The sequence below is a fragment of the Equus asinus genome, chromosome 2, assembly GCF_041296235.1.
Source record: "Equus asinus isolate D_3611 breed Donkey chromosome 2, EquAss-T2T_v2, whole genome shotgun sequence".
In the NCBI taxonomy this organism is placed as follows: Eukaryota; Metazoa; Chordata; class Mammalia; order Perissodactyla; family Equidae; genus Equus; species Equus asinus.
This window is the reverse complement of record NC_091791.1, coordinates 135,562,269-135,579,166: the sequence shown is the minus strand read 5'-3', so window position 1 is coordinate 135,579,166 and position 16,898 is coordinate 135,562,269. Positions and strand designations below refer to the sequence as shown.

The window sequence follows — 16,898 nt, the reverse complement described above, 5'->3', positions numbered from 1 at the left end:
TTTATAATATTATTTTAGATGACTAATTGATTTTCCAGAAAATGTACATGAACTCAGCCTTTGCAACAATAATGATAGGTTGAAAGCAAAGCTTTCCACTTATTCGTGTATCAGGAGCTAAATCCCATATTGTTTCTTCCAAGGATCCCCAGCATGCTAGCCTGGGCCAAGCAGCTGGCTCAGGAAAAAAGAGTCCATTCTAACACAAAGCCTATCGAAACTTCTGACAAGCTCAAGAATAAATATGAACAACCAAAAACATTAGCTCTCTTATAATGACTGTGTAATATATTTTTACCATTATTTCCCATTACCTAAATTTGACTCAACAACTAGCATGTTTGAATTCAAAGGCAAAATTATTCATGTCCTGCCTGACCTGTACCACCTCTTCGCCTTGTAAGGCCTCAATCTGCCTGGGCCGCCGCTGCCTGTCGCTGTTCCCATGGCCAAGTTTGCCATAATCACCATCTCCCCAGCTAAAGACCTCACCACTTTCAGTCAGGGCCATTGAGTGCCCATCAGAACCACAGGAAGTCACCAGCTGGGTCACCACAAAGCCTGAAACAGAGCAGAAACCCAGTAAGAGTAACTGGATGTTAAGACTCCCCTCTATACTTGCAGCCGCTACAGAATACTCCCAGAATCAAAAAATACCAGAATGGTATTTCGGCAATAAAAACTTCTTAATTTCAAATCAAATTTTCAGCCATAACCTAGTAAATTGGGAGCAGTCACGTGAAATGATGATGAACAAGAGGAGGGTGATAGGAGCAGTTACAGTCATTAAGGACTATGTTCTAGCCACTCCTATAAGTGCTTTACATGGATTACCTCATTTTCAATTTTATATAGAATCTATGAGACAGATATTATAATCACCACTTTTGCAACTGGTGAAACTGAGTCACAAAGAGGTCTAGTAGCTTGTGCAAGGTCCCAGAGGCAGGATGTAGTGAACCGGATAGGAACCTAGCTCTCCCATCCCCATTGCTGTGCTCTTCACACTTAGATCTCAAGGAAGAGAACTCGGAGCTGCTCAGGAATTGATTCTGAACTCATTGCTACTAGTATGCTTTTACTCAAAAACACCCTCTTTCCTCTTTTTGTAGGCTTCAGAGTCAGTAAAAGTTAACTTAAGGAACAAACCACGGGCTCCTGGCAGTGGCTTTCTTCAGAGGTATTCTTTCTTCAAGTCATAGAGAACTCTGACACAGATGCCCTTTGAAGTCCTAGTACATTTCCATATGAACTGATTTTTAATTTTAATGAAACACATGCATGACCACTATTGCTATTAATAGTTGCCTAATTACAGTTTTAAAAGTTTAAATTTTAAATTTTTTAAATTTTAAAGTTTTTGTTTACAATCCCCAGTGGGTCTTAAAATATTTATATCACTGAATTCTAGCACTCCTATGACAAATAACTTGCAAAATAACATTAGCTTAAAATATGGAAATTAAGGCTTTACATATCTAAACAAGAATCTAAGTATAAGTAAAAACCCTATATGACTTTATCTACAAAGTCATAGATGAGTTCCAACATAAGCAAACATTCCTACAGTTAGGCCATAGTTTCTGACCAGCTTTTAACTGAGGATAATTTTACCTTGTAAGGCTGAAATAACTGTCAGCACATGAAGGTCATCTGAATTTCCTTGTCCTAATCTGCCATAACTTCCTTCCCCACAAGCCAACACTGTGCCATTGGCCTGGATGACAAATGTGCAATTCTGACCACATATGACCTAGTATAAAAACACACAAATGTATTATCTAATATTATTACATAGCTTTATCATACAAACCTTTAAAATGATTCCACATATACCTATGACACCTTTATTAATTCTTTTATCCTTTCACTATACGGGAAGGGTTGATGTAACTGGGTTCCTACAAGCCTTTGAAACTACTTACTTAACCAAGAGATGTGAGGGGTTCACCTAAGATAGTTTAGAACCATGTTATCTATAGGGATTTCAGCCAATTGTACAGAGATTACAAAAATAACAACAACAAAATAGATAAAAGAAGAAAGAGGAAAGGGTGATGGGGAAATATTAGAGACTTGGGCTGGAGGTCAGCAAGAAGCAGAAACTGGAAGGGTATACACAAGAAAGAATAGTTCATCCTGTATTCACTGAGGTATAGAACAACAGAGAAAGCAGTGGCCTCAAGAAGGGTTTGGAAATACAGTACAATTATTAGAAGAGGGGAGAGGTGTCAATGAAATCTGACTAAAGATCCCAGTAAGTTTATGGCCCAAAAGAGAGAATCAATAATTAGGAACATCTTAACTTCTATAAATATGCACCGGACAGGCCTAATGCATCATGACATTAATTCATTATGCTTGAAAGCAAGAAAAACTTAAAAACTTATTAACAAAGTCTGATAAAAACCTTAAAAAGCTTTTATTTGGAAGCTATACATCATGACTTTCTTTAGTGATTCCTTATAATAGACTATGAAATGGACAAAGTTTTTCCCACAGTAAGTTACTGCCAGCAAGGAAATCAGAATCGTCAGTTCCCAAGTTTCTTCTCCATTTCTTTACCCTGTTAGTTACCTGCTGGGCCTGCGAGAATGAGGGAGCTGCTGCAGGTACCATTACATTTCTTCCAGCTTCTGCCAGCTGTCCATGCCTGCCAGCACCCCATAAGTAGACGTCACATTTACCTCCCAGGTGCCAGTCCTAGAAAACCACAATCATCTCAAGATTAGATTCACCTATTCATTCAAACAAGCATGTACTGGGTACCAGGTGTGTGCCAGCCTCTATGAGAGACACCAGGGCACAAACACACAAGCATTTAGAATCAGAAGATTTACTGAGAACCACCATATAGTCATCTTCATCTTTACTGACCTCAGGTCTGGAAGTTGCCCAAGACATAATCTGTTCATCCATGCCATTAATCCATTTACTGTTATCCTGAAAGACAGGACAAACATCAGGGTCAATCGTGCTTACTGAAGATTTATCTGTTCTTAACTAAACTAAGTCTTCCTCTGACAACTAAGTCTTCTTTCCAAAAAAGAACTTGGTAATATTCTGAGAAATTAAGAGTTTTATAATCATGCCAAACTTGATTTTACACATTGTTATTATTTCTCTTTATTATAAACACTTTCACTATCAACTATCATTATAGCACTGGTGATCCAAAGTTAACCATTTATGTTTTCTAAGCACCCACAGGCACAAGGTCATGCACAAGAACCCCTACTCCCATGAACTTTCTGTAGAGCTTTGGGCAGGCCACTCTATCTTTCTGGGTTTCAGTTTGCTCATCTACAAAATGACAGATTTGGGGAAAATGTGATCAGAAGGAAGCTTCGTAACTGAAATATCCTATGTTTAGATAATTTTCCTCAATTCATATGTCCATTTCACATTGTATCTATAGTTATATATGCAAATGTTTGTATAAATAAATCTTAACTAAGTAAAGGGGTTGTTAGATCAAGTGCTGGCTTGCACATCTACAGAGGCATTTTATCTACATCACAGAGTCTATAGCTAGATACACTCAAATACAATCAGAAGAAATGACAACTGGAAACCTCTTCCATATTCTCATTTTATGATGAGTAAAACACGACTGAAGTGCCAAATAATTTAGAATCTAGGTGTGGGATAAATCTCACAAGATGCCCAGGAAAAGACGCTAAACATATACAAATAAGGTACTAATAGGGTACCTACGGACCAAAAAACCCTGGAAAATATGGGACTATGTCATTGAGAGCCAGCAAGTTTACAAGAGCTCCACAGTTCCCACATAATCAATCCCTGTCACCACCAAAGCCTGCCAACAGATTGAAAATGGCTATCTGAAAGCAAAATATTTTAAGTTTATCTAAGGGTATGCCTCTAGCTATTCAAGCTAGCAAATACTTACTGAGGGTCTGCTGCATGCTAAATACTCATAGTACAATCTCAGCTGCAAATAACAGCAGCTCATATTACACTTACCATTAGGAATATAAGTTCATCCTCTGGAACAGGCTCTAGATCGGGAACAGTAAAAGATTCTGGAAACTGTGCTCCATTGGTCAGGGCTTCAGCAGCTTTTATGGTGGTTGAGAAACATTCTAACCAGGCCCACTCATTGGGATTCCAGGATGCAGGGTCAGGGAGGCAGTTCTGGTGGTGTGGTGGCACTGGAGGGTTACACAACAGCTGATCCAGATGAAGTCCCACAGCAAGGGAAGCCAGACATTGCATATAGGGGCTGTGAACAAGCTGGTCGCCACAAACCACATGAGGCTAAGAGAAAATCCAAGGACGATATGTTGAAGAGCCTATGCCAAATATTCTAAATTAACCTACTACATTTTGAAAGCCTGTAACTGTATTTTTTAAGTTTACTGTTTTTAAGCCTTTTACTTTGAAATAATTTTAGATATACAGAGAGTTGCAGAGATAATACAGAGAATCCCTGTAAACTCTTCACCCAACTTCCTCTAATGTTAACATCTTACATAACCATGGTGCATTTATTAAAACTAAGATATTAACATTGTTACAATACTAACTAAACAACACAACTTTATTTGGTTTTCCCACTAATGTTCCTTTTCTGCTCCAGGATCCAATCCAGGATATCACATTACATTTTTTCTTGAAGTAAAAAAAAGAGAGAGACAGATAACAGCTAATCCATGGAGATCTGCTCCCTCTCACAGTTCCTCCTTTACCAAGAGAACTCTGGTAACCACAAAACGAAAATCCTTCTTTCGTGGTGCTCCCTAGTTATAGTAGAGCAACTCTGGGAGAGGCTGATTCAGAAAAGAAAACCTGGGCAAATGCATCAGTGAAATTAACTGGATGTGGGAACAGCTGATTAGATTCATGTAGCTTGGCTAAAAAAAAGAAGGAGAAAAAACCTCAGAGCTCTGCCTAGAGGCAGCATACTGTGACTACTGAGGTCTGGAAGGCAGGTTACACAGGATCAGATCCTGGGCAACGGCTCCAAATTTCCTAATTCCTCATTCTAGTATTTAATGACCCTACTCAATTCAACCTTAGCTCTTCCAGTAAACTTTCCACAAGGATTCACCTGATAAGTGAACAGGATATTCACTCTGATACCCATATCTACTCCTACCTCCCACCTTTGGGATGGCAAAACCACACAAAAATATATATGGGTCAGAAAAGGTAAGATGATACTCTGAGGCACAGGTATTTTAAGAAGTTTTGGAGTGAATAAATAATCTGAAAAAGAATGATATAAACATTACACAAATTTAAGAGTTATTTTAAAATTTTAATCTCACTAAAGTAATAGTAGGTTTAGGATTACTGAACAACAGTTTTAGACATGATTTATCTTCATTTTATTCTGCCCAAATAGCCCCACATATTTTCCGCAGACCTCATGAGATTAAGGGATCAATTCAAAGCTGTAATTCAAATTCCAAAGCACCAGGCATCTGTAGATCTGTAGGAGTGAGTACAATCCGTTACCTTTTCATAGGCATACTGCTCCTGAAGCATCATGGGTAGCCGCTCCAGAAATGCTCTCATGCAGGGAGCCATGTTTAATCCCAGAACACCCTGTTGTTTCAGTGCTGTCCTACAGGTTGCTAAAACATGATTGGCAGAAGCCCATTCTGCTGTACAATTCACAACCAAAACATCCTGATGGAAAAAAAAATCATGCCACACCATATATTTGTTTAAATAAAAGACAAAAGAGAGATAATTATATCCCCATTCATATCTGAGAAATTCCTTCCATGAATTGCATTAAACACTTACTTTCTGGACATTATATGCTGTACTTTTAATGCCCATGAACTTCAAAACATCCTACATTTTGTCTACGTGAAAACAAGTGAATAAGAAATAACCACAAAATTTGTGAACTACCTTGGATTAGCTGATTCTCCTTAAAGAGACAACATCAATTATTTGTTATTACATAGGACTTGCAGGACAAGGTATCTAGTATATTTTAAAGGTCCGACAAGACCTCAGGGATGCTAGAGGAGGTGGTACTCTGTCTGCTGAGGGACACATCTGCAAAAGCTGCGGCACTGCTCTACCTGTGGCTCCACATTTTATTCTACACAGACCATCCGCTGCCTAAGGTCTGATTCTACATGATACTTCCAGGAGGACTAGTCAAGCAAGTTTACAGCTCTATTTTAGTGTCATTTAACCACATAAAAAGTAAACCAAAGCAGCACATTGGCTCTATTCCTCAAGGGTATGAAAGGCAATTCTGAAGGATACAACGTTGTATCATAGAATTACTTCACAGCAAGGGGCAAGTATTTTTTACTAAAATATTAAATTTGAAAGCCAAAATATATTGTGCATACTTGAATTAAACATCTTTGGGATAGTCTTTCTTTTCAGGGAAAGTTCTTTTAAGACAGTTTAGTGCTATCTCAAAAATCATGGCAGAAAGTAAAAACTCACTTTGTGACTTCCAATGGAAATGAAGTTATTGGGTAATTAAGCACTTTCACCAAAGTCTAAGGTGTAGCAGAAAGAGTACTAGATTACAAATCAGGAGACCTGGGTTTTAGTTTTCCTTCTGCCACTAAATAGTTGCATTATAAATTATCTTGGGCAAGTAATAATCCCTCTGTCTATCAGTTTTTTCCTCTTTAAAGTGGGATGCTTGCACTATGATTTCTAAGGTACCTTACAGGCTTATACTCTATGATTAGACATAATAGCAATATTACCTTTGATCTATTTGAGCAAGCAGCTACCCCAACATCTGGAATCCATACTGTGGTCTGGATAGCTCCAGAGCCTATTACAACAGTTTGCAAGACAGAGCCATCCTAAAATGAGATGTATTTATCAATACACATTAGTTGACCTTAGTCACTACTCACATTTTAAACTTACACTTCACATTCACAAAAACATATTATAAAATCTACACTATAGCTAAATTTGGCAATGTCCAATTGCATACCTACTACTCAATTTTCTAGGGCCTAGATGACTTTAAAAATATTTATCTTCAATAAGAAAAACTAAGGGGTGGAGGATTCTGAAAGGAGTTTCTTCAGTATTCAAAATATTACTACACAAAATATTTTTAGGATTGGTTGGGTTAATTTTTACCACATAAGTTAATGTAAAAACATTTAAGATAAAAATAACATTTATACTCTTACCCTTAAAGACCAAATGTTCATGAGCCCACCTAGTCCACCAGACACCAAGGCCAACCCATCAGAACTGAAGGCAACGGTGCGGACAGGGGTGATGTGTCCCCGCAGCTGATAAACACATTTGACACCGGCTGATTTCCTATATCCATCCTGCAATTCATTTTTAATTTTAGTATATATTAAAATGAAAACAATTTATAGATTCACAATTTACAATTATTCTTAGAAATTTTATATTTCAGCATAAAATTAGGGAAGAGGGAAGGACAACTCTCGAATAAGAGTTACCTGAGAAAATAATAAAATATCAACCTGGCTCTCCTTTGCAGAAGCTGAGTTTCATATTTTTTGATATACTTCTAAGCTAATTTCCTACTTTTCAAACTGGCAGAAATGACTACATTTCTAAGTTCCAATTATCCCTCAGAGATAGGAAAATTCTAACTTCTACTCTTTAATGAGTGTTTTAATTTTTAAATTTAGCTTTATGCAATTTTTATTTTTAGCCCCTAACATCTGTGAATTGCACGTGCTAGCTCTATAGAACAGGTTCGTCTTTTTGTTGCTGATGGTTCCGTCACATAATGTCTAATTTCATGTTTGCTCTGCAAGTTTGAGAAGTGAGATAAGAATGGCCTGTCCAAAGGGCTACTCTCTAGCACAAAAAGCAAAAAAAAAAGACTTACCTTAGGGCTTCCACCTCCACCTCTGTGATATTTTCCTCCCAACATTAGAGAGCTATCTACCCCACTTCCTCACCCCTTTCTCCCTGCTCTTAAGCTCCCTCACCCTTCCAGTTATGACAGAGTGTAATACCAGAGGTACTCATTTACCCAAAGATGACACAAAGCACTACGTCTTCCAGAGATATTTGCGTCATGAACAAAAGACAGAGCAACACAAGTTGCAAACTGGTAGCTCAGGGATGTGATTGGCCACTCAGTGTTTTATAGAATTTTAAGTCAGATGCCAATGTTTAATACTGAGAGATTTTGCATAAAACACTGGATTTTGGGCTTCTACTAAAAAATTAGACAATCTGGTAACAATAGGTTCTCATTTGTGGAGGGTAACAGTTAGCTCTGTGGCAACTGTGCCCTTTATATGAAGCATGTGCACTTCTGGGGTTTTTTTACCCTCTCCACACCTTCCAACTCCAATTATGTTACTTGCCTAGAGGGCCCTGCACGCATCTATCTGAATTTGTAACTTCTGTTTAAGGTAAAGGAATTGTTCTTCATAGGTGGAATTGTGGTATTAGTTAGGAATTAACTTTAAATAGGTGTACTCCCATGGTGTTTCTATTTCACGGTACCAAAAACTTAACTTAGGACTTGTCCACCTGTAGTGCCAATTATATCCATTACCACAAATGATCACCACTCAATATTTATTGAACATCTCACCTTAACAAACAATTACAGTATCTCTAACTTATAAAAGATTAAGCTCATTCAGAGAGTACACTTCCCTAATGGATTTTGTCTTTTGGCACACAGTAGTAAGTATGTTAGCAATCAAGGAAGGATTACTTTGGTAACATATACTATCTATGGTTTCAAACAAGGGCTTCAAAAACACCAGAATATTTACCTGGCACTTTGATTCCTGGTCCCACCATCCTTCTGAACTAGTCACACTGGTCTGTGTGGTGTCTTGTGGAATACGCCAAACACATACTAAGCCACTCTGACAGCCACTTTAAAAAAATTGATCACATAAAACAAAAACATATCAATATGCAGAAGTAAAAATATTTTCACACAGCAATCAATTAAGACCTAACAGAACTACTATAATTTATTTGAAAAATTTATTTGTAGTAGGTACACTATGATCTTTTACAAAAAATACAACTAGGATCAATATTCTAACAACATCACACCCAAATAAGGAGTTTACATACCAAATTTCACATTGGAAAATTGCTCTTTATTTCTCCAAAGTGATCTTATGGTATTACACATTATAAGAATAGTAACTGGCAATAAACTATTTAAGACTACCGAGAAGTCACATTTAATGCAAATAACAGTCTATTCTAATATAAAAATTAAGACACACACATAAATTTACAACATACGTAGCCAGCAGTAAATGCAACTTGGATCCTTTCCCGGGGAGGCTGCACCAAGCAATGCCATTTACAATAGACGGATGGCAGAGTGAGTGCAGACAGCGCCAGCATCCTGAAATAGGCCCCCAGAGTTTCACATTTTCTTCTTTGGCACATGTCATCAGAATATGACCTGTTGGGTCCCACTTCATACTAACAAGAGTATCCTAAAAATGGTAGGGGGAGAAAAAAAATCATAGTAATGCTTCCTTCACAAATACTTTAAACTCAATAATTTATGACCTATACTTCTACTACTCAATTATTTTGACATCAAAATTTTATGCAAATCACAAATACTGTCACAGCATTCCCAATCACCAGACCAACTCATCCTTTAATTAGTGTGCATTATACATATTTACTGTAGTCAAAGCACAATAAGTATTAGTTGAATGAATTAATTATGAAATTCTGATTCAAAAGGGATGTTACCTTTCATTGGCATTTTTAAGAGTTATTTTTACTGATTGGTAATCATTAAAAAATAAAATAAGAAGAAACTTAAAAAAAAAAGCACCCCTTACACCAAAATTCCAAATACTTATGAGAATCTGGGACATGTTTTGTGTTTATATGGTTGTCATCACTGTGCTCTTCTGACTTTCTTTTTTACCCTCCTTCACACCTTCTAACTCCTGGCTTCAGGCATTTGTTACTTGCCTAGGTGGCCCTGTAAGCATATGAACTGGCAACCTCTGTTTAAGGCAACGGAATCAGTCCTCACAGATGGAATTTCTGGCATTAGTGGGAGGTACTTTGACAGGGGTTACTCCAAGGGTGTTCCTATTTCCCTGTTTTGGTTTTACCTCTTTCCCTGTTTGATGGCTTTCTTACAAAGACCTTTCCATGTATACTCATGGTCCAAAGACTTTATGTAAGAACAGAATATTAAGTCATAAGTGATTGATGAAATTTTTAAAGAAACTAGTACCATGCAATACTACAGTAAAAAACAAGAAAAAAACATCTGGTAAAGATGCTTTACCTTATGTGCATCAATGAGAACAATGCCTCCTTTCTCAAGTGGTTCCTTTGTCCCCAGTAACAATTTGCCATCAAAATATCCCACTGCAAACGGTTTGTCTTCACTGAACCAAGCAATGCAAGTTACAGACACTAACATGATAAAAACAAAATTAAAATTAAAAAAAAGAGAGACTTATTTGTCATTGTCTAACTTAAAAATGAGACTTTGCAACAAATATTTGCTACTGCAACCACAGCAAGTAAGTTTCCAAACATCTCTTTAATGCATTTAGATAAAATGTAGGCTTACCGAAGGGATTCCATTTAACCCACTTTAAAAGTTTCATTTATAAGTGACAAGGACTACCTCATTTTTAATCTTTCATTCTTTTCAGGTGGTTATTAAAAAAGAAGGACAAAAAATGGAATTTCCTTGCTGATTTTAAGTGATTGTGCCAAGTTCTTTCCTTTTGGGTCGAATCTACCATGAAACTGAGAAGTGAAAAAACCTTAAGTCATAGAAAGAAAATTACCTGTCCCTTCTTTTGCTTGTTGAATATTCCCTACTCAGGTTATTTCCATATTCTATCAAACATGTTCTATTCTAATAACTTATATTCATATTTGCTTCTTTAAGTATATATAACACTGGAAGGCTATAAAAAAAGTAAAAAACAGTGTTTATCTGTGGGAGTAGAATGGGGACATGGGAACTGAGTTGACAGGAGAAAGATTTTTCACTGTATACCTTTTTAAACTTTAAAATTTTTGCATCCTATAAAGGTATTACCTATTTTAAAAAAACCTAAAAAAACAAACTTGTTCTATTCTGTCAATAGAGTACCATGTAAGTGGGAACTGCGACCTTTGAAATACCCCACTCCCCTAAAACAACTAACAAAAACTATCAAGTAAGATGCCTACGCATCCAAAGGGAATACAATGAGACAATAAATGAAAGCAGACTTCCTGCTATCTCATAAGACCAGGAACTTCCCTCTTCCTCCTTCCTCCATTTCCACAATTTCACTAATCTGTTAACAATTTCATCTCTACCAATGATTATTATTTTTTTCTTTTGGACATTCTTAACTTTCAAGGGAGACTTGGAGCCTGTTATAAGTGTTCAGATACTTCCATGAAGGATGAATGGCTAATACATTATAATACTATTAGATCTCATTTTGGCAGAGAGGTGTGGTAGGGATTGGGAGAGAAATATCTTTCAATTTAGTAACTAATTAAAATGCAATACCAACTAGACAATTTGGAAAACAAAGCCAAAAGTAATATTTACTCAGCATTTTTAAAAGCAAGTCCCAAAAAACTAAGTCTATTTGAGTGTGGGGAACATTTTCTCAGGTAGACACATAACCAGACATTTACCATCCTTTCGATAGCAATGTTCCAATTCTCGACGGTGCATAGTGGACACATCAACAACTTCAATAAGTCCTAGAGATCCATCCATCCGTCCCACCAACAATAATTCTGGAGACTCTCCTGACCAGGCTGTAGCTGGACCCTCCTCTGGCCAAGCCAGGGCAGATACCCAATGGGGCTGAATATCTACCAGTCCTTTTCCTCCTAAAGAGGAAGAAAATATTATCTAGTTGTTACTTAATTCTTAAAAATAAAAACAAGAACAAAAAGAAATACTACTTAATTCTAATATACACTTAAAGCAGTCCTCAATTTCATAATAGCGTACTAATGAATGACTGCAAGGCAGGATCCTTCATTTACATACTACATAGGATTACCAAATTAATATGCTTTTCTGTAATAAGCTTTTTTGTTTATTAAAGGGACAAAAATGACAGCTTCATGGAAGAAAAAGTAAAGGAAGATACTCAGTACAAATGTCAAATACTTAAGTTCTTTCATAGTAATTACTGAAAAGCAAATGAACATAAGAAATTTACCTATAGTTAAGCCTAGTAATTCCTTCAAATATGTGAAACAGAACAGCCATTCCTCAAATATGCAAAAACAAACAAAAATACTGATAAATCTGAGATTATAATAATGATTTTTACTTCCCAGAGAGGTATTATTAAAAATTGACAAGATGGAGTAACGTCAGCATCATGGCCGAGTGAGTACTTCCCTTAGTCTCTCCCCACTAAGATACAACAAAAAGGACATTCACAAACCAACAGAGGACATTCACACAACACAACAGACCTCTGACATCCACACAGCCATAAGTCTGAAGACAGGGGTGATGGACGCCCCCCCCAGGAGGCAGTGGAAGGAGGTAAGTGGATCTCCCCTTCCTCTTAAGCAGCAGCAATCTAGGGCAAAGGACCTCTCGCGCAGCAGCCAGCATGCAACTCTGAGAGAAGGGGAAGAAGGCAGCCCTCCACGGGAATGCTTGTGCTCTCAGAGTTGCCTCCTAGCCTGTGGGAACGCTCCACAATGAGGCAGATAAGCAACAGCGGAGGTATCCATACCAAGCTGACCAGCTCAGGCAGGCAGTGAGTGAAGGGCAGGAGCGTGCAAGATAGCGCATGGGAAAAAAGCACCCCTTCCACCCGGCGCACCAGCTCAGCCAGGTGGCCAGAGCAGGGGATCCCTGCCAGAAAACCTGCACATACATGTTTAAAACAATAGCGGCCAGTGGGAAAACACAGACAAGCCCTGTTGGCACAGCTTCCAATGGACGGGCACATCTGCCAGGGGTTGCAGAGGGCTCAGAAAACACAGCTCCACCACCCCCCAGTGGTGGCAGGTGGAATCTGCAACCAGATACTACCACTATGTGACAGCAAAAGTCCAGCCCATCAAATAGCATTGAAGAAGCATATTAACATTCCAGACCAGAAGGAAAATCACAAGTACCCAGAAACCAATCCTAAAGTCACAGAAATTCACAATCTAAATGACAGAGCATTCAAAAGTTATCATAAAGAAACTCAGTGAGTTACAAGAAAACTCAGAAAGACAGTTCAATGATCTCAGGAATAAAATTAATGAACAGAGGGAATTCTTCACAAAACAGATTGAAACTATTAAAAAAACCCCAATTGGAAATGTTGGAGATGAAAAACACAATGAATGAGATAAAGAAAAATCTGGAATCCTTAAAAAAACAGAGCTGATAATATGGAGGACAGAATTAGTAACTTAGGGGACAGAAATATAGAAATGCTGCAGATGGAGGAGAGACAACTTGGACTAAAAAGAAATGAAGACATTCTCTGAGAAACAGCTGACTCAATTAGCCAATGCAATATAAGGATTACAGGTATTCCAGAGGGAGAAGAGGGGGAGAAAGGAGCAGAGAGCTTGTTCAAAGAAATAATACCAGAGAGCTTGTTCAAAGAAATAATAGCAGAGAGCTTGTTCAAAGAAATAATAGCTGAGAACTTCCCAAACCTGAGGAAGAAGCTGGAATTACATGTAAATGAAGCTAACAGAACTTCTAATTATATCAATGTAAAAAGACCTTCTCCGAGGCATATATTAGTAAAACTGGAAAAAGTTAATATTTTTAAAACAAAAAATACTAAGAGCATCAAGGCAGAAGAAAATAACCTACAAAGGAACCCCTGTCATGCTTTCAGCAGAAACCTTACATGCTAGGAGAAAGTAGAATGACATGTTCAAAATTCTGAAAGACAAAAACTTTCAGCCAAGAATACTCTATCCAGTGAAACTATCCTTCAGATGCAATGGAGAAATAAAAACCTTCCCAGATAAACAAAAGCCGAGGGAGTTCATTGCCACAAGATCTCCCTACAAGAAATGATCAAGAAGGCCCTTAAACCTGAAAAAAACAAAAAAAAGAAAGGGTTTACAAAGCCATGAGCAAGGAGACAGACAAAATCAGAAAATTGTAGCTCTCTATCAGAACAGGTTAGCAAACAATTATTAAAGATAAAGGGAAGGAAAGCATCAAAAATAACTATAATCACTCCATTTTAATCACAAACTCACAACACAAAATGGAACAAGTAGTGACAACAATAACTTAGACGGGGAAGAGGAAAGGGATGGAACCTGCATAGATTAAGAAAACACGCTATCAGAAAATGGACTATCTTACCTATGAGATCTTTTATACAAACTTCACAGCAACCACTAAAGAAAAAATCAGAACAGAGACGCAAATGATAAAGAGAAAACAGAAACCATCATAGAGAAACACCAAATTGAACTGGCAGTCAGAAACATACAGGATGAGAAAAAAAAAGAAATACAGAACAACTGGAAAACAAATCTAAAATGGCAGTACTAAGCCCTCATATATCAATAATCATTCTAAATGTAAATGGATTGAATTCTCCAATCAAAAGACACAGAGTGGCAGGATGGATTAAAAAACAAGACTCAAGAATACGCTGCCTCCAGGAAGTATATCTCAGCTCTAAAGACAAACACAGGCTCAGAGTGAAGGGATGGAAGATGATACCATAGGCTAATGGCAAACAAAAGAAAGCAAGTGTTGCCATACTTATATCAGACAAAGTAGACTCCAAGATAAAGGCAATGAGAGACAAAGAGGGGTGATATAAAAATGATAAAAGGGACACTCCATCAAGAGGACATAACACTCATAAGATATATGGACCTAACACAGGAGCACCAAAGTACATAAAGCAACAGTTAACAGACCTAAAAGGAGAAATTAACAGCAACACAATAGGAGCAGGGGACCTCAACATCCCACTTACATCAATGGATAGATCATCCGGACAGAAAGTCAACAAGGATATAGTGGAATTAAATGAAAAACTAGGCCAGCAGGAGGAAAATAATAAAAATTACAGCAGAAATAAAGGAAATTGAAACAACAACAACAAAAAAACAGTAGAAAGGATCAATGAAACTAAGAGCTGGTTCTTTGAGAAGATAAACAAAATTGACAAACTCTTAGCCAGACTCACTAAGAAAAAAGAGAGAAGACTCCAATAAATAAAATTAGAAGCGAAAGAGGAGAAATTACAATGGATACCAGAGACATGCAAAGGATTATAGCAGAATGTTAGGAAACACTATATGCCAACAAATTGGACAATCTAGAAGAAATGGATAAATTCTTAGACTCATACAACCTCCCAAAACTGAATCAAGAAGAAAGAGACAATCTGAATAGACCAACCACAAGTAAAGCAATTGAAACAGTAATCAAAAACCTCTCAAAAAATAAAAGCCAAGGACCACATGCCTTCTGAGGAGAATTCTACCAAACATTCAAAGAAGATTTAATACCTATCCTTCTCAAACTATTCCAAAAAATTGAAGAATACAGAACATTTCCTACCTCATTCTATGAGGCCAACATCACCTTGATCCCAAAGCCAAAGACAAGGACAATACAAAGAAGGAAAATTATAGGCCAATATCGCTGATGAACATACATGCAACAATCCTCAACTAAATATTGGCAACCCAAATACAGCAATACATTAAAAGGATCATACACCACGATCAAGTGGGATTTATACCAGGGACAGTTCAACATTTACAAATCAATCAATATGATACACCACATTAAAAAAATGAGGAATAAAAACCACATGATCATCTCAATAGATGCAGAGAAAGCATTTGACAAGATCCAACATCCATTTATGATAAAAACTCTCAATAAAATGGGTATAGAAGGACAGTACCTCAACATAATAAACACCATATATGACAAACCCACAGCCAACATCATACTCAACAGGAAAAACTGAAAGCCATCCCTCTGAGAACAGGAACAAGACAAGGGTGCCCACTCTCACCACTCCTATTCTACACAGTACTGGAGGTTCTGGGCAGAGCAATTAAGCAAGAAAAAGAAATAAAAGGAATCCAAATTGACAGGGAAGAAGTGAAACTTTCACTGTTTGCAGACGACCTGATTGTATATATAGAAAACTCAAAAGAATCCATAGGAAATTATTAGAAATAGTCAACAACTACAGCAAAGTTGCAAGATACAAAATCAACTTACAAAAATCAGTTGCATTTCTATGCTCTGATAACTAAGAGAGAACTCCAGAATACAATCCCATTTACAATCACAACAAAAAGACTAAAATATCTAGGAACAAATTTAACCAAGGAGGTGAAAGACCTATACAATGAAAACTACATGACATTATTTAAAGAAATCGATGATGACGTAAAGGAATGGAATGCACATGGATAGAAAGAATAAACATAGTTAAAATGTCCATATTACCTAAAGCAATCTACAGATTCAATGCAATCCCAATCAGAATCCCAATGACATTCTTCATGGAAATAGAACAAAGAATACTAAAATTCATATGGGGCAACAAAAGACCCCGAATAGCAAAAGCAATCCTGAGAAAAAAAGAACAAAGCTGGAGGCATCACAATCCCTGACTTCAAAATATACTACAAAGCTATAGTAATCAAAACAGCATATACTGGCACAAAAACAGACACAAAGATCAATTAACAGAATTGAAAGTCCAGAAATAAAACCATACATCTACAGACAGCTAATCTTCAATAAAGGAACTAAGCACATATAATGGAGAAAGGAAAATCTCTTCAATAAATGGTGTTGGGAAAACTGGACAGCCACATGCAAAAGAATGAAAGTAGACTATCTTTCATCATACAAAAAAATTAACTCAATATGGATTAAAGACTTGAAGGTAAGACGTGAAACCATAAAACTCCTAGAAGAA

The 16,898-nt window shown here is 37.1% G+C and overlaps 1 protein-coding gene across 16 annotated transcripts in view; it reads right to left on the bottom strand.

Annotated features, from left to right (window-relative positions):
* HERC1 (HECT and RLD domain containing E3 ubiquitin protein ligase family member 1) overlaps nt 1–16,898 on the bottom strand; it is a 203,903-nt gene that overhangs the window by 21,061 nt on the left and 165,944 nt on the right. For all 16 annotated transcript variants that reach the window (XM_070500325.1, XM_070500306.1, XM_070500355.1 and 13 more), the window contains 12 exons: nt 11,629–11,829; nt 10,262–10,392; nt 9,241–9,440; nt 8,751–8,856; nt 7,161–7,307; nt 6,717–6,818; nt 5,485–5,658; nt 3,988–4,281; nt 2,878–2,943; nt 2,578–2,703; nt 1,615–1,753; nt 380–561 (listed from right to left, as the gene is read on the bottom strand). In XM_070500325.1, coding sequence (XP_070356426.1) covers nt 380–561; nt 1,615–1,753; nt 2,578–2,703; nt 2,878–2,943; nt 3,988–4,281; nt 5,485–5,658; nt 6,717–6,818; nt 7,161–7,307; nt 8,751–8,856; nt 9,241–9,440; nt 10,262–10,392; nt 11,629–11,829 — 1,868 coding nt within the window. The remainder of the gene's footprint in view (nt 1–379; nt 562–1,614; nt 1,754–2,577; nt 2,704–2,877; nt 2,944–3,987; nt 4,282–5,484; nt 5,659–6,716; nt 6,819–7,160; nt 7,308–8,750; nt 8,857–9,240; nt 9,441–10,261; nt 10,393–11,628; nt 11,830–16,898) is intronic.